This window comes from Emericellopsis cladophorae (genome assembly GCF_022114955.1).
Source record: "Emericellopsis cladophorae strain MUM 19.33 chromosome Unknown NODE_6_length_900724_cov_123_231613, whole genome shotgun sequence".
NCBI lineage: Eukaryota > Fungi > Ascomycota > Sordariomycetes > Hypocreales > Bionectriaceae > Emericellopsis > Emericellopsis cladophorae.
In genome coordinates, this window is record NW_026250931.1 from 136977 (window position 1) to 155790 (window position 18814).

The following is an 18814-nucleotide window of genomic DNA, read 5'->3' on the forward strand; positions in this document are numbered from 1 at the left end:
AAATGCTCCGGCCATTCCCTGTCGGCCCGCTATGATAGAAAAACAAAATGGTATCGTACGAATAAGCACCGCTGCGCAAAACCCCACGGGCTACCGGCCAGGCAATCATGCTCGTTGCGCCCCTGCTGTGTTGGGGCCTAGGCGCTCCTCTCCAGCTCCTCGATGCGGCGCTGAATCGCTTCCTGTTGCGCCTTGAGCGCATCGATCTCCCCATCCGAGTCCCTGCCGCCACCTGTTCCTTCAATGGATGTCCTCTCCTTAAACCCGTCGGCAGGCGCAAAGGGTTCAGATCCTTGACCTCTTTGCCTAATGGCAGACAGGCGAGCATCTTCAACCATTGCTGCTTGAGATCGCTCCCTGCTTGAGCGCTTTCTCCTCCTGCACAATATCCAAAGGGCCACGCCAAGGGCTAGAAACGCACCGATGGTCGCGCCAATGCCGATGCCAATCCTGGCGCCCAGTGACAGCCCCCCTTTATCAGATTGGTCGATGATTCGAATTTCGTCCTCGTCGGTCAGCCCCAGTATGTCCTTATCAACTTCCTGGAAGAGCGCATTGATTGTCCAGACAGCCAAGGTAGCGCTGGTCAGGGTCAACGTCTCCTTGGACAGGACATTGTGTGTACCATCTGTCGTATTATACACGATAGGCACAGCAAGGGCGGTGGGTATTTCGCGCTTGCAAATGCTCCCGTCAAGCGAGTACTCGCTGGAACGGCAATGTTAGCACAGCGCCGTCGCATTCCAAGGTTGGCCACTTACGAGGAGCAGCACACGGCCGTGGTTGTCGCCAGCGACTTGGGCTCATTGGTATTTTTCCGTACAGACACTGTCGTCCAGCCATTGGGGCAGGTACCGGGGCTGAAGGTTCCCGTACGTCCACCGTAGAACATTCCATCGGGATAGCATGACACGGTGCTCGCATCAACATCGGGCTCCAGATCTAACCACGCAATGGCACCGGTGGTTCCAATATTGAAGGTTTGGTTGATATCGTACGTCCAGGTGCAGCTGTCGGGTGTGCTCCAGTGCGTTGTCATCGGTGGGTAGCTGGTTGGACGTTTGTCGTGGGTCGTCTTTGTGATGATCGGCGTGGAGCTCGCTACGGCTGTTGCTGGCGAAGCTGTCAACGTCGGCACGCTTGATTCTGCTGAACCGCCACCAAAGTCTGACTCTGATGGGGACGCCATCTCGCGTCGTTCCACACACCAGACCGGCGCGGTCGTCGGATGGTGAAAGGTGCTCGCTCGCAGTGCACGAGTTATTAATTATGGAAAGCGCATCCAAAAACGGAGGCCTTGAAGACTTGACGGAAGAACCCTTAAAAGGAGAGCTGATCGCCGATCAACTCCACCGCTGCACCGAGAGTCTGGGGGGAAGTTGGAACAGGTCAAGCGCAGGAGTGGCGCGTGCAGGCTTCCCGCTGAGAGGGTCGGAGCGTATGTAAGTCGGTATGCACCTTGCTGTGGTGAGCAGGCTGCGGCGGACGGGCGACGTAAAGAAGTTATAACAAATAAGTGTCAGAAATCTCGATGGTCAGGCAATGACAAGCGAAGCAGTAGAAGGGGTCGTTCATTTTACTTTGGTGTTTACAACCCCCCGTCTTGCCTTGCCCGCAAAGGGTCGTTTTGTTCTCTTGGGCCAGTCTTGGCGGATCTTATCACCGCCTGCCAAGACGAGAAATGAGAGACCGCGTGGCCATGCCCAGTGCGCCAGTGCACCACAGCTCTTAGCAGAACATTGGCATCGCCCTTCGTATGCCTTGAGAATATCTTGGCCTTCAGTAGTATGATGAGCCAGTGTTGGGTAGTTCTGACATAGCTGCGTGGATGGTGAGTTCATTTGTAGCTTGAGATGCCAGACAGAAGTGCGCTCTGAGGCCGGTCAACGAGGGATTGTGGACGAGCACGGATTTCTCCATGTCTCGCAGTCCATCATCATTCGCGAAGCAACTGCCGGCTGCAGGCTCTATGAAGTCATGCTGGCCCTCGAATCTTACCTTCAGGAAACTTGGGGATTCATCTTCCGGGCAAAGACTTGGCCGGTCCTCGGCACCAGATTGTTGAATCATGCCCGGAAATTCGCTTCCATTTCTTTGCTTGGCGCGGCCAAACGTCAGAAAGGGCTTGGCGGGTGATGTGTCAGCAGCCAGTTTCGGGCCGGCTATTCCGCCGGCTGGATAGTCGGGGCGCGCTGTGCGCGGGTGCTAGGCCACACAAGTGAGGGGCGAAGGGCAGAAGCCCTACAGAGTCTCGAAATTTTGGCCCCATACAGCCTGAGTTGCACGACCTACTACGAGTTCAGCAAGGCCAAAAGTCTCGCGAATCGACACCCTGCGAATCGATTTGCGACGGATCATCAACCAACAACACCGCAATCATGGCTGACGAATACGTACGTACTATGCAGTTCCATCGCCTGCGCTCCATTCCTGCCGACTACAGCGATGCGACGACTGTTCGAATCGATGATGTCGAGGCTCTGGATGACAAGCACACGCAGTGGTGATTTTGGCCATTGGGACACGCTTAACTAACTGTCGATATTACAGGACGCCGAGAAGGCTGCCGAGATCAAGAAGAGAAGAGCATTCCGCAAGTTCTCTTACCGTGGAATCGACCTCGACAAGTACGTTGATCACCCTCCCGACGACCAGCGAGCCGCCCGAACCATCACTGCCCCGTCGAACGAAACAAGACTCAAGAGCCTTTGCTAACGCGCACGCAGCCTTCTGGACCTCAGCTCTGACCAGCTCCGTGATGTCGTCCACGCCCGTGCTCGCCGCAGGATTAACCGCGGTCTCAAGCGCAGGCCCATGGGCTTGATCAAGAAGCTCCGCAAGGCTAAGCAGGAGGCCAAGCCCAACGAGAAGCCCGACCCCGTCAAGACCCATCTCCGTGATATGATTGTCGTCCCCGAGATGATTGGCTCCGTCATTGCCATCTACTCCGGCAAGGAGTTCAACCAGGTCGAGATCAAGCCTGAGATGGTTGGCCACTACCTCGCCGAGTTCTCCATCTCATAGTACGTTTACTCTATCGTGAAATCACCTGTGCCACGTGTACTAACGAGACCACAGCAAGCCTGTCAAGCACGGCCGTCCCGGTATCGGTGCTACAAACTCTTCTCGTTTCATTCCTCTCAAGTAAGGAAAGGTGCGGTGGCTTGGGTGGTGTTTGCATTCATGGACTTTCAAGGGCGAAAAGGGCTGGTTCTGGTAGAATGCTCTACCTTATGGTGATGACAATGATTACCACGAGAGTACAATCAAAAAACCTCATCAAATCATATTCGCCCTACTGTGCTGCCTGCACCACTTTCTTGGGCCGCACGTTCCCGTTGACATGCCGCCTCGGCACGATTGCTGCAACAATGTAGGCGCGTGCTGACCGCCCTCTACGCAGCGGCCGCGCATGGACTAACGACGCATGAACAAGGCTTTGCCCAGCCGGCTTGCATGGTACTGCGCGAGTATATCCCAGATCTGCAACATGCTCGACTTACAAGTAGCACACGGGTATGGCACTTGCTTGTTGTACCTAATGAACAGTTCCTGGCCTGCTCTAACATCTCTGCACAACCTGACAGTGACCAAATGCCGATCTGCCGAGTCAATTGGAATGGTGCAGTTGGCACAATCTAGGCAAGCGTGTTTGATATGTGAGTGAGGAAGAAAACATGGACATTGTTGAGTGGGTTGCCTGTCGAAGATCCCGTACTCAGCCACGAACTTATCCAACCCCTTCCTATCTATGCTCTTCACGACCTTGTCTGGCACGTCTTTGAGCCACTGAGCAAAGACGGTTCTTAATTGAGCAAGCTGGTGTTGACTGAGAGCAATCCAAGCTCGCCATACCGTGTGATTTTGGCATCTGAGGAGTTGCGGAACGGCCGCAGAGATGCAAGGTTTCTCGAGATACACTGGGTGTTGTCGAGGAGAGTCCTCGTTTAAAAATACTCCTCTTCCTCGCCGCGCATTCGTGTTGAGAAGCGTTACTGCACCTAAGCGAGCAGCCACCGGAGCTGTCCAGGGCCTGCTAATAATTGTCGATTTCCTGGCGGGACTGTGGAAACATTGCAGAGCACCAATGTTGCAATTCACTGGGAGGTTTCAGCTGTGCTCTAAGTGACAGTCAAAGGAACCCTTCTCAACAGCATGAGAGGGCGCAACAGCGGACGAAACGCTACTGTATCAGTAACAGAGCAAGGGTTACTTACAGACTTCATTAACCGATGAGAGGCATTTAGCCACGCTTGGTGGGCCAATTAGTAGTTGTGATATTGTTGCGGTTGCTGATCAGGGAAGCCATGTCTTTGCACCAAAAACAGGGTGTTTATACGATGGTCACAGGCTTTTATTTTATGACAAGGTGAACGTGAATTCTGTGGTAATGTTGAGACTTCAGAAAGTTACATAAGATGCCTCACCTGATAGGTCAACAACGCGAGCCTGTCTCACACGAGCTCCTTCCCTTGACTATTGCCGATCCCAGAGGTTTGCACATGGCAGCAGCGGCCGCAAGTGAGCCACCGAGAAAACGCGCACGTTGGTGTAACTATTGAGGCAACTTTACCTTGCGGGACTTTCGTATGTACTCAGTACAAACCCGGCTGAGGCTCAGCTAAGTCGATTCGAAATGGAAGACCCAGACATACTCCGAAAAATGGTGATGCAAATGGGGAATTTTTCCTCTCGGGATTTATTGGCTGGCACCTCTAATATCCGTGTCGCGTATTGTACACTCCTCATTCCTTCTCGAACCGCTTCATCTTGAGCTCCTGGTCCTTGACATGTTCCTTCCTGTAGTGCTCCACAACCGAATCCAAGTTGATCATATGTCCAGCGCGGTTGTTCCTTTGAGCGTGGGATTGAAGGGCCCTGGGGCAGCGTTAGTTTCCTTATTCGATCCGAATCAGCTGTCGTCCACATACTCAGGATATGACACATCGACCCAGCGCTCCTTGGGAACCTCGTTCTCGAAGAGAGCGCGGTCGAATCCAGCCTGCCGGGCAGCCTTGACGTGGGTCGCATTGATCTCCTCCCAGTCCTCGCTGCGCGACAGGTACTTGTTCATCATCCGGGTGATGCTCGACTCCTCGCCCTGCCGGGGTGTCATCTGGTAGACGAGAATACCGAAGAAGAAGGAGCCGACCGCCAACATCGATCCTGTCTGTGAATCACACGTGTCAGTGGCTTGCTTGCGGTCATCATCAAAGCGTGGTGGGAGTCGGGTGCGTGCGTACTCCGAAGGATTCGTTGACCTCGGCGGCCTTGTGGTGAGAATCGCTAGCATATGAGCGCGTGCTTCGCGGCAAGCGACGAGCCAAGCAGCTCGCCCTCTGTCGTGCGGCGAACATGTTGAGCGGCTTGGGTCGTCAATTGAGGCTTGTTCGTCGTCTAAGATGCTCAGTTGCAAGGCCGTCGACAATGCAGTGCAGTCGTCGCTGGTTTGGACCCGCTTTATTAGGTAAGCCCCCTTTAGCCAATAAAGCTGTCTCAAGTCCATGCATATAAGTACTAAGCTAACTTCAGTGCATCAACTGCCACGCAAGCATAGACCTGGAAGTCTGGAACCCCCGATCGACACTAGTCCTTTTAATTTACTAGAAGGCAGTTTGTTTTCAAGCCTCACTCTTGGTCGAGACCCTCACGCGGGGGACTCGGCTATGTTCCCTCCGCATACACCAAAGGCGCGGACTGGCGCAACGCAGCCCAGATAACCATTGAATGCTCCTTATCCCTGCCACATCAAAAGGCTGGCAAGACATGATGGCTGCGATTCAGCCAATGCTGGTGAACTTTGTCATCAGGTAACAGTATTCTTCTTTATCTTGTTTTCCACAACTTCCAAGGCCTCGAAACAGGAGCCACGACCATCGCATAACAGGAGACCTACGTTGGTCCTTTAGACGACTTTTAGTTAGTTTGAACTATGTTCCTGCCGACCTTCCGCCTCAAGTTCAACAGCCATACAAAGATGCACATGCCGATGATAGCACAGCGATGACCTCAAACGTCTCAATACGTTCCTGTGGCACATCTGTCATACGGTAGCCGCCGACTGACGGGGCGAGGCTGTCCACGAATCGAAGCTCGCCTCGCTCGCAGTGAAAGCTCTCCACAACCTGATTTAAGCCTTGGCGCTAATGGGAAGTGAGTTCATTCAGGTTCCTGCTGGCTGTCGGGGAACGTGAAAGGCTTGATCTTGGCTTGTTTGACTTCACATCTGATGTGAGTGCATAGCTGCAATTCGGTAATGATGTCGAAAGGGGCTGCCATATAGAGGCATCATGCGTTCCATCCCTTGGGGACTCCCGATAGATCGGTGGGTCACAGCACTGGATTGACATGCGAGAGTCAGACCCTTTGTGCACTCGGACGCAATACATACTCAGCACGCACACTCTCACTCATCTCGCCACACCCATGTTGCTGACTGCAGGGCGAATCACATTTACCCTCGGCGAGGTTGCATCGTGTTTCCAACCCACGGATAGCCGGAAGCCGCCGCTGGGCCACGGACGAGTTCCTTGTATTCGGGAAGTCAATTGTCCCACCCACACGTCCTCACAAATCGGCACGGGAAGCTGGGTTCTGGCAGGCACTTCTTCAGAGCTCCAGAGCTTTCCTAGTTGTTGAAATGCACTTCTGGCTCATGTCATGTCATTCTGTCAACTACCTGTAGGTCCAGTCGCTACCAGGTGTTGGCCGCAAATGTCGTCAGTGAAGAGTCACAAGCCACGTAATGATCAGGTGACAGCGAATAACAGCATCGCAATTGAGGCGCATCGGCTATTCCAGGCTTTCAAAGATTGGGCAGGGGCTTGAACTAGTTGGGCAGCTATGAGTAGCGAAAGGTGAAGTGGTTTCATAACCCCAGCTATAATATACCAGGTAGGCTCGCGAGTTCCGCATTTGTCTAACCCAGACCAAGACCTAAATTGCTGACTCCGAACTTATCGACAAATCGAATCACGAGTCGTCGGTCGGAAGCTATCACAGTATTCATTCACCTACCGCCACCGCTTTCTTGCAGCGCAGTACTTGGTGAAGCTGCCAGGGCCCGCTCAACCAGTTTATCGTCGCCATGTGCCATCGAATTGTGGCCGAGAAGGTGTGTGCAGTCTGCGGCTGTAAGATGGGAGAGGCAGTGATTGCTTTCGACGCTTGTTCACGAATATGCACGACGCCGACGTATCGACTCAGTGCCGAACCGTTGGAGCTCACATGTTCATCATGCACCACTGCATGTTCCCCGAACTTGAACTCGAACCCGACGACGATGTCGACTCAGGAAGGCGTTGATCGAGGAACATTCCCCAGCCCCTTTGCTCTTGACAATAAAAGAAGGAGGCAAAGCTCAAGCAGCAGCGCGCCAAGCCATTTCAGCCTCTGACCGCTGAGAAGAGATCGTCTTATTGTAGGTACTAGCGTCGCATGGATTCTGGTCTGAGAATCCATGCGGGCCTACTGTTATTCATGGGAAACGGCGCATGGAGTCACCGTAAAGGTGGTAGCTTGCATGAGGGGGTTCGCCCTGAAGCAAAGGTCGGGACCTTTTCATTAGCATGGACACTGCATGATGACGATGCAGCGAGCGTTGTGATTGACATTGGCTTTAGTTTGCGCCAGACTCGCATCTTTCGTGCAGCGAACGCTTCAGAGAGAAAGCAGAGCTGTAGACATGGAAAAATTCATTACTTCAAACATCACTGCGAGGCAGCTCTCGGCACTTACATTATCAATCAAATTTGATCAAGTTCATCACGCTGCTTGTCCCACCGATACACGCCAACCGTGCATGGTGCGTGCGGCAGGATATTAAACCCCAATCCCAGAAGGCCAGACGTGCTCTGGCGGGATCAAAGGCTTCAAGTCACGGCTCCCAACGTGAGGTATAGATGTCTCAGTTCCTTGCCACTAACCTTGACACCGCACTGAACGTTGGCTGTGCTCCTTTCAAAAACTTGCGTGGCTGCGAATCGTGGCTGCCACCATCGTTCATCATTATTGGGTTGCTCAACCCCAACTTCCATCGCCGGCCAGACACGCTGCGTTGGGTTGTTGCGAGTTGAATCTGGCGATACAGCAATGGTATCATCCAGATTCACAGGCCTTTTGCTGGATGGCACTTGAATCAATGAACTCAGTATTCTCGTGGCTTGAAACCGATACACCGAAAAGACACAGGGGGTACCAGGACAGCCTGAGCAATGGACGTTTGAGTCAATGATCGAGTCCAGGTATATCTGGAGCGAGGGTTCACACTGACGTCCCGATGCCGTTCAAGATCAATGTGTTTTATTGAGCACACCAAGCCTGACGACGCTATCCAACAACAATTCCAGAGAAGACCCAGAAGTAGAAGACATCATGTCAGCAGACCAGAGCGACACGCTAGCCCCAATCATCAAGCAATGGGACAACCTCAGCGCCGAGGAGCTGGAGCAAGGCTGGAAGCTCATGGTTCTTGACTATGCCCAACCTGTCGGCTTTATTCCTTGCAATTTTGTTGATCTGAATCGGGATCGATGCAACTGGGAGGCTGTGTTCGATTTGGATGAAGGAATCAAGACCATGCGCTTGCAGGCAGAGCCTGGCCCTTGCGAGTTTGAAAGAGTAACTCAAGTCAACCAGAAACTTGATTATCTCTGTTTTCTGATGAGAAACACAGATGGATTCAACGCTGGGTTGGCGAAGTGGCTCGAAAGCAAAGAAAGGGGATTCAAGGCAGATTATCACCCCATCATGCTGCCTCCGTGTGGTCCACAAGGGTTGAAGGTTCCGTCCCCCATTCGAGGAATTCTCGGTGTACTCACCGCAGGCATCCATGTCAACGCTTACACGACGGACGATGAAGGGGCCGTCACCGGCCTGTGGGTCTCTGAACGTCTCAAGAGGAAGACTTTTGGTGGAAAGTACGATCAGATCATTGCAGGAGGGATGAATCCGGAGGATTTCCAATCCGTGTGGTTTACATTCCGCCACGAGGCTGAAGAGGAAACCAAGTTCATCTGCCAGAGCAACAGCAAGATTGTCTGGCGTGGCGAGGGCAGCGCGGGATATCTCATCCCTGTCGAGGAGCTGGGACCCGTCGACCTTACCAGCACAATATACTTCTGCACGAAGAAGAACGCTGAAGCGGGCGCTGCCGAGACTGGCCACATTGAGCCGGGCATTCGCTTCTGCTTCGACCTGAAGCTCGACAATGACGTGACACCGGAGCCCAACGCAGAGGACAACTCCAGCAAGGGTATATGCTGGCTCAGTGTGCAGCAGATCAAGGCTTCCCTTGCTGAGGGTATGTGGAAGCCAAACTGTGGGCTGGTGACGGTGGATTTCCTTCGGCGCTACGGACTTCTTGACAATGACCAAGACCAACAAGCGGCAATGGCTCTTTTGAGGCCGAGTTTCGACTTGCCTGAGCCCATTTTCGACACATATTGCTAAGCACCGTCTGTTCACAGGGCCGAGGCTTAATGTCGAGACCTAATACGAACGGTTTGCAAGTGATCAGGGTCATGATGGCAACAATCATAGGGGGAAGGAATGTTTTACTTGCTGGTTGGGGGATAATAATAAAGAAAGCAATACAGCAATGAAAATGTGGGAATAAGCAAACCCCCTACTATGGGAAAAATAGTGCGTTAGCTGAAGATCTACTATTACTTGTGGCGGCTCACCGTTGCTATGACCATGTATCTCACGCGCTCACCCCCTCAAGTACCTCACGCTCCCAGAAATCTGCCCAGTCAACTACCTTGCGCTGCAGCCTGGCTTCTTCGGCGGCAAAGACCATCGCATGTGATCTTAACGTGTCTTCCAGTGTACAGCCAAGGATCTCGTGCTGCGCTCTCAACGCCTGCCAGCCGTCGTTCTTGACTCGATCACACGCGAGCACGAACTGCCTCGTCAGGCCGACATCCCCTCCTCCATGACCAATGTCCTCCACCTTTGGGTTGTACGACTTGACGTTCTTGGTCTCAAAGTCAGTCACGGTAATGCACTTGGAATCGGCATGAATCTCGCCGTGCTCGCCGTAGTACGTTGCATGGCGATCGCACTGCTTCTCTGTCTGTGCCACCATGTGGAAGGCCACGCGTTTTGCGGGCTTGTCTCCCTCTTCATCCCAGGTGATCGTCACAAATTCGTCGTCACAGACGTTGTTGTCCGACTCGAAAACGCAACGGCCGAACCAATTGCGCGACTGGACAACCTTCCGGGGAGTAGACTCGTCATAGTCTTCTTCCAGGACTCTCGTTAGGGCATGCTCTTGCTCTTGGCGGGTGCCAAAATCCTCGATGTCGTGGGCAACAATGTGGACGGGCCACTCCAGGTTCCCAGTTCCTAGCCCCTGGTATCGATCGCTAAGGTACACATTCTTGGCAGAATACTTGCAGCCTTCGTCCCCCAAGGGGCATTTCATGCAGTTGGTCGCATCGCCTGCCTTTGCGGGTTTGCGGCTCTTTTTGAAGTACTGGAGACCTCCGGTGGACTGGACGTATGAAGGGAGATGGTTCTCGCCTTGGCCGGGTTTTGTTGGCGAACACAGCAGCCAAAGCAGCAGATCAATGTCGTGGCAACTCTTGGTGAGAAGCGATGGCCCAGTCGTCTCAGAGTTACGCCAGTTGCCCCGAACGTAAGAGTGCGTGTAATGCCACCATCCCACCGGCTCGGTGTGTACAACGCTGTTGATGTCACCGATGGCCCTCTCCTCTAGTAGCAGTCGACGTAGAAGCACATTGTGCGGGCTGTATCTGAGTACGTGTCCGATGTGAAAGATCTTCTTGTCGTGGCCTTTGAGCGCGCGATACATGGCCAGGCAGTCGTCGAGGGAGCAAGCAAGGGGCTTCTCGCACATGATGTGCAGGTCCAACGGTGCCAACGCAACGACTACCTCCTTGTGCAGCTCGTCCAACACACAGATGAAGACTCCATCAACGCCCTTGGGTACATTCTTCTCTCCTGAAGCCTCGCGCTCCCTTCTTTTGACTTCGTAATCTCGGAACTCTCTCCAGTGGGAAAAAGCCTGGCCTTCTTCTGGGCCTTCAGCTTCCCAGATATGTTTGCGGCCCAGCCGGTTCCTTTTCGATTCAATAGGCTCTGCTACGGCGCTGATGACTCCGCCGGTGGCTGAACAGGTTGCGTCCGCGTACTTCTGCCCTCGGGACCCGGCTCCAATGATGATGAATCTGGGGGGGCTTGGAGATCTTGCTGATGTGGCTTTGTCGTCTGACGAAGACATGGCTTGATTGAGTGCCATCATTAGCTACTGCGGTGGCATGAGGGGCTTGATGGGGACAAAGAATGCGCAATGTTGCAAGAAGCGTGGAAAGGGGAGTGGACCTGCACCTTTGAAGAGGTGAACGATGCACGAGGAGCGACTACAGTGGAGCAATACACGTCGACATAAAAGAAGATGGAAGGGCGTAGGATGAATCAGAGACGGGTGGTGACACAGACACATTGGCAGCAGGTGTTCGGCCTTCGTTCACGTTGTCTTAGACTCTCAGTGCTGAAGTGCCGTTAATGAGTTGTTGTCGCTGCACCAATCAGGGGTTGGCGATTAACCATCGAGCGACCTGTTAGTGTGTTGCACGAAAGCAGATGCCGACAATAACAAACGTAGTTGCCTACCCGTGTCAACCAAAATCACCAGCTTTTCTGCGCTCTCGCCAATAAGTCCAGCTTCATCACTTGACGAAAAATATCCTGTGCAAGTCTAAGCATGGCCTCTCAAGACACGAAAAACCCGGACCAGTCCAAACGCGGCGTGACAGACGATCCGCTTGTTTGGATTGATTGTGAGGTAAGCCCGTACATTAGGTTCGAGATTACACGATTGGTATATTGATTTGGATTCTTAGATGACTGGGTTGAACCCCGATACCGAGGAGATCATTGAAATTTATTGCTTGATCACGACAGGCAACCTCGAGCTCCTGGATGAAGAAGGGTATCATGCAATTGTGCACTTTCCCAAATCGCGCCTCGACCAGATGGATGAGTGGTGCACGAAAACTCACGGAAACTCGGGCCTCACTGAAGCAGTGCTGAACTCGACAACAACACCACAGCAGGCTGCCGATGGACTGTACGAGTACATTACCAAGTATATCCCGGACAAACGCAAGGGTCTCCTCGCCGGGAACAGCATCCACGCGGATCGCACTTTTCTGCGCAAGGCACCGTATGACAAGGCGTTGGACCACCTGCACTATCGGTTGCTTGACGTAACAACCATCAAGGAGGCGGCACGGCGGTGGGCGGCGCCCAAGATCTCCAAGAAGGTCCCCAGCAAGAAGGGCACGCACAAAGCTAGAGACGACATCCTCGAGAGCATCGAAGAGGCGAAATACTACCGCAATGTCATTTTCGGGCGTACCTTGGACTAAGTGGCAGCGGTATCAAGGCAGAGAACAACAGAAAACTCTGGCAAGCATTCATTGGGCGCCATAGAAAATATTGTCCCATGTGCAGCAAGATCATCAAGCCGTTGGCTTAGACTGCAGCTGCCAAGTCTCGCCATGACCTTATTAGCACTGTGTTGGAGGCGAGAACACTGGCGAATTGTACAGTGTGTATCGTGCCGTGCACTGTTACCCCTCCCCCCACCCGACTTGAACCTTGGGGACTGGAGCTCCCCTTGTTGACCTTCCCTCCTTCGCCTTGCCCCTCACGTCATATTGTGCCAATCTTCGTCGCCCCTTATAACCAATTTCCTCCCATCGTCTTGCCCCACGGTCAACAAAACTCCATTCCTTGACATTTTGAGCAACGAAGCCATGGCTGAGATCAAGACCGTAGAATTCAAGCCTTTCCAGGACCAGAAGCCCGGCACGTACGTTCTACACCACGCCATCTTCATGACCCCCTTCAGAACGAGAACGAGAATCAGGGTGCTAATGCGGGCAACTACAGGTCGGGTCTTCGCAAGAAGGTCACAGTCTTCCAGCAGCCGAACTATAGCGAGGCCTTTGTGGCAAGCATTCTGCTTTCGATTCCCGAGGGTGTTAAGGGTATGCAAGTACGGATTCTGCAGGAGTACAAGGCTAAATAAACGTGAACAGACTCCTTCCTTGTCATTGGAGGCGATGGTCGATACTGGAACCCCGAGGTCGTCCAGCTGATTGCCAAGATTGGCGCTGCATATGGCGTCAAGAAACTTCTCGTCGGCCAGAATGGCATTCTCTCGACCCCGGCCGCTTCGCATGTCATCCGTCTTCGCAAAGCCACTGGTGGTATCCTGCTGACCGCCAGCCACAACCCTGGAGGTATGGAATGACACTGTTTATGTTGCAATGGCCATTATGCTAAGATCAATGACAGGCCCCAAGGAAGACTTTGGCATCAAGTACAACCTGGCCAACGGTGGTCCCGCCCCCGAGTCGGTCACCAGCAAGATCTACGAAACCTCCAAGACCCTCACTTCGTACAAGATCGCCTCTATCCCCGAGATCGACATCTCCACCATTGGTACTCAAACCTACGGTGATCTCGAGGTCGAAATCATCGACAGCACCGCCGATTACATTGATATGCTCAAGGATATTTTCGACTTCGACCTGATCAAGAAGTTCTTTTCCACTCACCCCGACTTCAAGGTCCTCTTCGATGGTCTGCACGGCGTGACTGGCCCTTACGGCAAAGCCATCTTTGACAAGGAGCTCGGACTCACTGGAGCTACCCAGAACTGCGAGCCCAGCCCCGACTTCAACGGCGGCCACCCCGATCCCAACCTCGTCTACGCTCACTCGCTTGTCGAGGTCGTGGACAAGAACAACATCCCCTTCGGTGCTGCTTCGGATGGCGATGGCGACCGCAACATGATTTACGGCGCCAATGCCTTTGTCTCGCCCGGTGATTCACTGGCGATCATTGCCCACTACGCCCACCTGATCCCCTATTTCAAGAAGAATGGTGTCAACGGTCTTGCGCGTTCTATGCCCACTTCTGGCGCTGTCGACCTTGTCGGAAAGGCCCAGGGACTGGACGTCTACGAGGTCCCCACTGGCTGGAAGTTCTTCTGCGCCCTGTTTGATGCCAAGAAGCTCTCCATCTGTGGCGAAGAGAGTTTCGGTACTGGCAGCGACCACATCCGTGAGAAGGATGGTCTCTGGGCTGTCATTGCCTGGCTCAACATCATTGCCGGTATCGGTGTCGAGAAGCCCGGTGTAACACCCTCCATTAAGGAGATCCAGAAGGAATTCTGGACCAAGTATGGCCGCACCTTCTTCACACGCTACGATTACGAGAACGTGGACTCGGATGGTGCCAACAAGGTTGTCAGTGAACTCCAGGACCGCGTTGCCGACTCCAACTTTGTTGGCAGCAAGATCGGCGAACGCACTGTCACGGACGCTGGCAACTTTTCCTACACCGATCTCGACGGTTCCGTCGCCTCCAACCAGGGCTTGTACGCGCGTTTCTCCTCGGGCAGCCGTATCGTTGTCCGCCTCTCCGGCACCGGCTCATCAGGCGCTACTATTCGGTTGTACATTGAGCAGCACAGCAGTGACCCCGCGACCTACGAGCAGGATGCGCAGGACTTCCTCAAGGCCGAGGTCAAGTTTGCGATCGAGTTGCTCAAGTTCAAGGAGCATGTTGGTCGTGACGAGCCTGATGTCAAGACATAAGTTACGATTGATGTTAATGAAGGAGACATGACGGGGAACAGATTGCGATAACAAACATGATAAGCGTTCTTGATTCAGTGGTTCAAAACAATCCGAAAAATATTGTACAAAATTACAATATTCGTTCATCCGTGTCGTTCATTCGTAACCCCCCCTGATTCCCAATAGCGGGGGTATCCCTCGTCGAGTAGTCGCGTCCATTTTGGCCAGTCAAGTAAACGTAAAGTCATAAAAGTCATTCATCAGGAAGTCGTCAAGTCGTCAAATTAGGCCCTCTGCTTGGCGAAAGTATTCATCGGTTCCCCTGTACATAGAAGCGGTCATGGGAATGACCCCGTCTATGGTCCTGCGAGCTGTGGCGTCTTTGCTCGTTTCGGTAGGACTGGGAAGAGGTCAATGAAGCGGTCGCACCCTTCCGCTTGGTGAAAGCTGATCTCGAAGGCTCCCGATTTTCCTTTCCGCTGCCTGTTCTGTCGGTAATCTTGGCAGAACACGTACAGCTGAACATCCATGAGACGGATCCTGTGTTTTGAGTTTGATACGCGCTTGATCCACGTCGTGGAGGCGGACTGTTGGGTGACTGTAAATAGCGATATCAGTATGCATATACCGAGTACGTGGCCAGAACACGACTGACCGAAAGCCGTCCATATTGGACATTGCTTGAGTGGCCCCTCGCAAGCCGATGCAAGGAGCCGGATACCCCCGGTTGTAATGTCTTTGTAGACGGCGAGGGAGTGCCAGAAGCCATCGTCGGAAATTCTCCTTGTTACGATCAGTCAATCTCCCGAGATACAGGAAAGCAGAACACCCACGCTTGGAAGAGCTTTCGTTCCCCCTTTGGCAAATATTCATCAGGCGCCACTTTGACAACTTTTCTGTTCCGCGCCTTCAGGGCGAGGAAGGAAGAGTACATCAAGACGAGCTCTGGTAAAGACATATATTAGCATGAGGAATGATTCACGTTGTCCTTGTGACTGACCTTCCCACGTCTGGAAGCTGAGGGCAGCCCAGAGCTTAGAGCACGCCGACATTGAGCTCCAACGCTTGAACCGCAGGACACAGCCGTCTCTGTCGATGCACAATTCCTGAGTCCCACGTAAAGAGAACCAAGCTGCCCCTGTTTCGGGATTGATCACACGGAGAAGGACGTACGGGCACAAGTCATGGCCGTTCTCGTAGGCGATGAGACAGATTTTGTCGTCGTTAAAGGGGCTACACGATGTCAGCCGCTGAAACCCCAGGGTTTCACAGTATCGACCCACCGCCGATAGAGTATCCGCGACTCTTCAGGGATTTTGAGATGACCCCATTTCTGATGCGGACCTGTTGCAATGGATCTTGTCTCGTGTCAGCTGGTAGACAGCGGTAAAGTGTTTGTTCACCCACTGAATCTGATTCTTCAATGCAGTACGCGATGGTAGTGGCATGGAGAATATCTGCTGTGCCCAATGGATATCCTTCGCTGTTAGCTGAGAGGAGGGAGGAAATCGCGCTAAGCAGACTTACTGGGTCGTTCTCAAAGGCGAAGATTGTAGAGCGCATGCGTGGGCCGACCTGGGCGGGCGGTGGAGCTGAAGTTGTTAGTGGAATGCGGATGGATCATCTCGACGTAGGATGCCTACGGATGTTTCTATTCTCTCGAAGTTGCATGACTTTGACGCGCGCCGTCTCGAGGCCATTGAGGTCAAAGTTGGGAGACCTACAGCATGTCAGTTGCACTCCGATGAGCTGGATCAGTCATCCTACCTTAGCAGCACGTCACGGAGAGACCCCAGGAAGTAGTTGTAAAGCATGAGTCGCCCGCCGAGGGTCATGCCGTCTCCCTCGTCCTTCATGCAATGGTACATGTTCCTCCATCGGTTGATCTTGGATATGGTGGTATCCTCGTAGTAACTGGTTATATCCCTCAGCGTCCGCGACAGACACGGAAGTAAGATGTTGAGATGATTCAAGACGACGGGGATCCTGTCCTGATGAACCTGAGACAGGTCCGCCAGCTCCCGCAGACTGCATGCTGTGAGTCGAATGTCGTCGATGATGATACTGAGGTGCCCAGCGCTTGCGTCGAGAAGATAGCCACGGAGACCTTCGAGCTGTAGCGCCACCGCGTCGCATCGATGGGCTTCCAGACAACAGCCACCGAACAGGTGATGCTCGATCGGACCGACAATCTCCATTGAGGGTCTAGGGATGAGTTCCATCATGAAGGGAGACCTTGCGGCCTCATAGCCGAGCAAGTATGGCCTACTTTATGCTTGACGCAGACTGTATTGGTGCTGCTGTGTGTCAAGCACAAGCAACGAGTTTGTCTGATTCTTTGTCCCTCGCAAGGACCGAGGCAGAGCGAATAGAGGGCGAGTAAACTGCTGGCGGAATCATGTGCGAATCGCTTACAAGCCCCTCACAAGCAGCGCGGGCACCCGAGCGAACTGCCTGGCGTCAGCGGCATGGTCAGGAGGGAAGCACCAGTGCGTTATCCTGTGTTCAGATAGCGATGTTGCTGTCAAACACCAAAAGGGACAGCAGAAGAGCTAGCGAGCAGGCAATGAGTTATAGCAAGCGAATGTGGTGGCGGTAGGTGCAAGTGTTCCTTAGAGATGGGGGGCTTTCGTGTAATCACCAGTCAGTCACGAGGGCCAGCGGGTGCTGGCGAGCTCAATCCATCCAACAACCACTGCAAAGCAAAAATAGAGTGAAAGTGGGAGCAGCGCCCAGCACATGTAGGTTGGGCACCGATGGGTGCAATGGGGGGACAGGAGGTAGAAGCAAGCAAACTCGTCTGCAGTGCTTGTCAGCTGCGTCCGCCCAAGATAATGTCGCAAAGACTCGTGTGGGAGGCATGAAGGCAAACAACCATAGCTAGCACACCAGTTCACCATGCAGGGTGGCACTACAAATATCTCCCGTCGGTGACCTCACCAAGAGGAGGTGAGATAGAGTGGCGGACGAGCATGGCATCCAGAGCAGAGCACCTCATGACCCCTCCGCTTTTCCTTCGCTGGAGGCAGAAGCCATTGATAGGCTTGCTGTGATTGACTTGCATGCCGGGCTCATGCAGAGTCCCATAACCCCGACATGAGATGGCCAGCAGGCCATCGTGGCAGCAGATGAGCGGGTTTGCGTGGCAGATGGGCTTCCTCGCACCCCAGCAGCCTGACCTGGGGCAAGTTGGCCCGCGGCCGGGTCATGTTAAGTGGAGATAGAATTGAGTCTGGGGAAAATGGTGTAAGAAGATCTGGTCGATTATGGTCTGCCGTTTCCAGGGGTCACTAATCGGAAAGCACGTACCTCAAGGCATTGACCAATCACATGATCTGCGATGCTGGTGCAGCTTGACTTCCAAGTTAGCATCCTCATGAGCCTCATGCACGATCTCCGCCACGGACGCATCTCAAGCCACCCGGCACATATTGATAGGTCTCTCATGAAATTGAGACCGGACATGTCGCCATTGTCGTTTGTCAATTGCTAGCCTGAAGCCCGAAAGCGTCCCAAGCCACACTTGCTGCTCAAGCCACTTGATTTCCGTTTGAGTATTCATGATCCTGTAGTCATTGATGTAGCCTGCAAACCGAAAAAATAATGAAAGGCTTGCATCCTATCCTTTGCCATCATACATCACGCCTTGCCCAAAATACAAAGAAATGACCCATTCACAGGATCCGATACGGAAGAGGCCATGCCCTTCGCGTCGTACAGCCGCCACCTTTCGAACGCCTCGCCTATTGGTAGCTTAGGAAGACTCTTCCTCCTCCTGGGCCTAGTGATGTGTAAGTTTCAAGCAAAGCCAGAGGCGCAACGGCGGTACGTACGTTATAAGCAGCCTTCTCGTCCTCGTAGCGCTTCTTGTCCGCAGCGGCCTTGGACTCGTAGGGCGCACGCTGCTTTTCGTTCAGGGCCTTCCAGCGCTCACCGAGGAGCTTGCCGACCTGACCGAAGGTGATGCCGGGGTTCTCCTCGCGAACATTCTCGCGCTGCTCGTTGGCGAAGAACATGTAGGCGGAGAGGCCGCGTTTGGGAGCGTTGGGGTCTTTGAGAAATTAGCTGACGTTCAAGCACCAGCTGATATTTTGGTCCTTACCCTTCTTGGTGCGGCGCTTGATCGGCTTGCCAGAGCGAGAAGCAGCAGCCTTAGGCATGATGATGGATTCTGTATCGCATGTTAGCGCATTGTA

The 18814-nt window shown here is 53.3% G+C and overlaps 9 protein-coding genes across 9 annotated transcripts; 4 read left to right on the top strand and 5 right to left on the bottom strand.

Annotated features, from left to right (window-relative positions):
- Positions 1-137: 137 nt before the first annotated feature.
- J7T54_001600 (uncharacterized protein) lies at positions 138-1039 on the bottom strand (the record flags this gene model as incomplete). The annotated part of the gene is made up of 2 exons (XM_051503613.1): positions 138-708; positions 762-1039. The coding sequence occupies 2 exons, from the start codon at positions 1037-1039 to the stop codon at positions 138-140; spliced, it is 849 nt and encodes a 282-aa protein (XP_051364580.1).
- A 1339-nt stretch (positions 1040-2378) lies between these two features.
- On the top strand, positions 2379-3148 carry J7T54_001601 (40S ribosomal protein S15; the record flags this gene model as incomplete). The annotated part of the gene is made up of 4 exons (XM_051503614.1): positions 2379-2393; positions 2551-2627; positions 2727-3023; positions 3079-3148. The coding sequence occupies 4 exons, from the start codon at positions 2379-2381 to the stop codon at positions 3146-3148; spliced, it is 459 nt and encodes a 152-aa protein (XP_051364581.1).
- A 1597-nt stretch (positions 3149-4745) lies between these two features.
- On the bottom strand, positions 4746-5357 carry J7T54_001602 (NADH-ubiquinone oxidoreductase 178 kDa subunit; the record flags this gene model as incomplete). Its single annotated transcript, XM_051503615.1, has 3 exons — positions 4746-4878; positions 4932-5170; positions 5244-5357. The coding sequence occupies 3 exons, from the start codon at positions 5355-5357 to the stop codon at positions 4746-4748; spliced, it is 486 nt and encodes a 161-aa protein (XP_051364582.1).
- A 3016-nt stretch (positions 5358-8373) lies between these two features.
- On the top strand, positions 8374-9493 carry J7T54_001603 (uncharacterized protein; the record flags this gene model as incomplete). The annotated part of the gene is made up of 2 exons (XM_051503616.1): positions 8374-9301; positions 9468-9493. The coding sequence occupies 2 exons, from the start codon at positions 8374-8376 to the stop codon at positions 9491-9493; spliced, it is 954 nt and encodes a 317-aa protein (XP_051364583.1).
- A 210-nt stretch (positions 9494-9703) lies between these two features.
- Positions 9704-11245, bottom strand: J7T54_001604 (putative oxidoreductase-like protein; the record flags this gene model as incomplete). Its single annotated transcript, XM_051503617.1, has 1 exon — positions 9704-11245. One exon carries the CDS (start codon positions 11243-11245, stop codon positions 9704-9706), a length of 1542 nt encoding a protein of 513 aa, XP_051364584.1.
- Positions 11246-11728: 483 nt separating this feature from the next.
- Positions 11729-12395, top strand: J7T54_001605 (oligoribonuclease-like protein; the record flags this gene model as incomplete). The annotated part of the gene is made up of 2 exons (XM_051503618.1): positions 11729-11809; positions 11868-12395. The coding sequence occupies 2 exons, from the start codon at positions 11729-11731 to the stop codon at positions 12393-12395; spliced, it is 609 nt and encodes a 202-aa protein (XP_051364585.1).
- A 390-nt stretch (positions 12396-12785) lies between these two features.
- J7T54_001606 (phosphoglucomutase) lies at positions 12786-14636 on the top strand (the record flags this gene model as incomplete). The annotated part of the gene is made up of 4 exons (XM_051503621.1): positions 12786-12841; positions 12922-13019; positions 13071-13274; positions 13330-14636. The coding sequence occupies 4 exons, from the start codon at positions 12786-12788 to the stop codon at positions 14634-14636; spliced, it is 1665 nt and encodes a 554-aa protein (XP_051364586.1).
- Positions 14637-14974: 338 nt separating this feature from the next.
- Positions 14975-16816, bottom strand: J7T54_001607 (uncharacterized protein; the record flags this gene model as incomplete). Its single annotated transcript, XM_051503622.1, has 9 exons — positions 14975-15216; positions 15274-15401; positions 15452-15563; positions 15619-15707; positions 15792-15851; positions 15963-16078; positions 16146-16210; positions 16262-16338; positions 16386-16816. The coding sequence occupies 9 exons, from the start codon at positions 16814-16816 to the stop codon at positions 14975-14977; spliced, it is 1320 nt and encodes a 439-aa protein (XP_051364587.1).
- A 1556-nt stretch (positions 16817-18372) lies between these two features.
- On the bottom strand, positions 18373-18778 carry J7T54_001608 (HMG (high mobility group) box; the record flags this gene model as incomplete). The annotated part of the gene is made up of 3 exons (XM_051503623.1): positions 18373-18399; positions 18452-18669; positions 18721-18778. 3 exons carry the CDS (start codon positions 18776-18778, stop codon positions 18373-18375), a joined length of 303 nt encoding a protein of 100 aa, XP_051364588.1.
- Between the last annotated feature and the right edge of the window lie 36 nt (positions 18779-18814).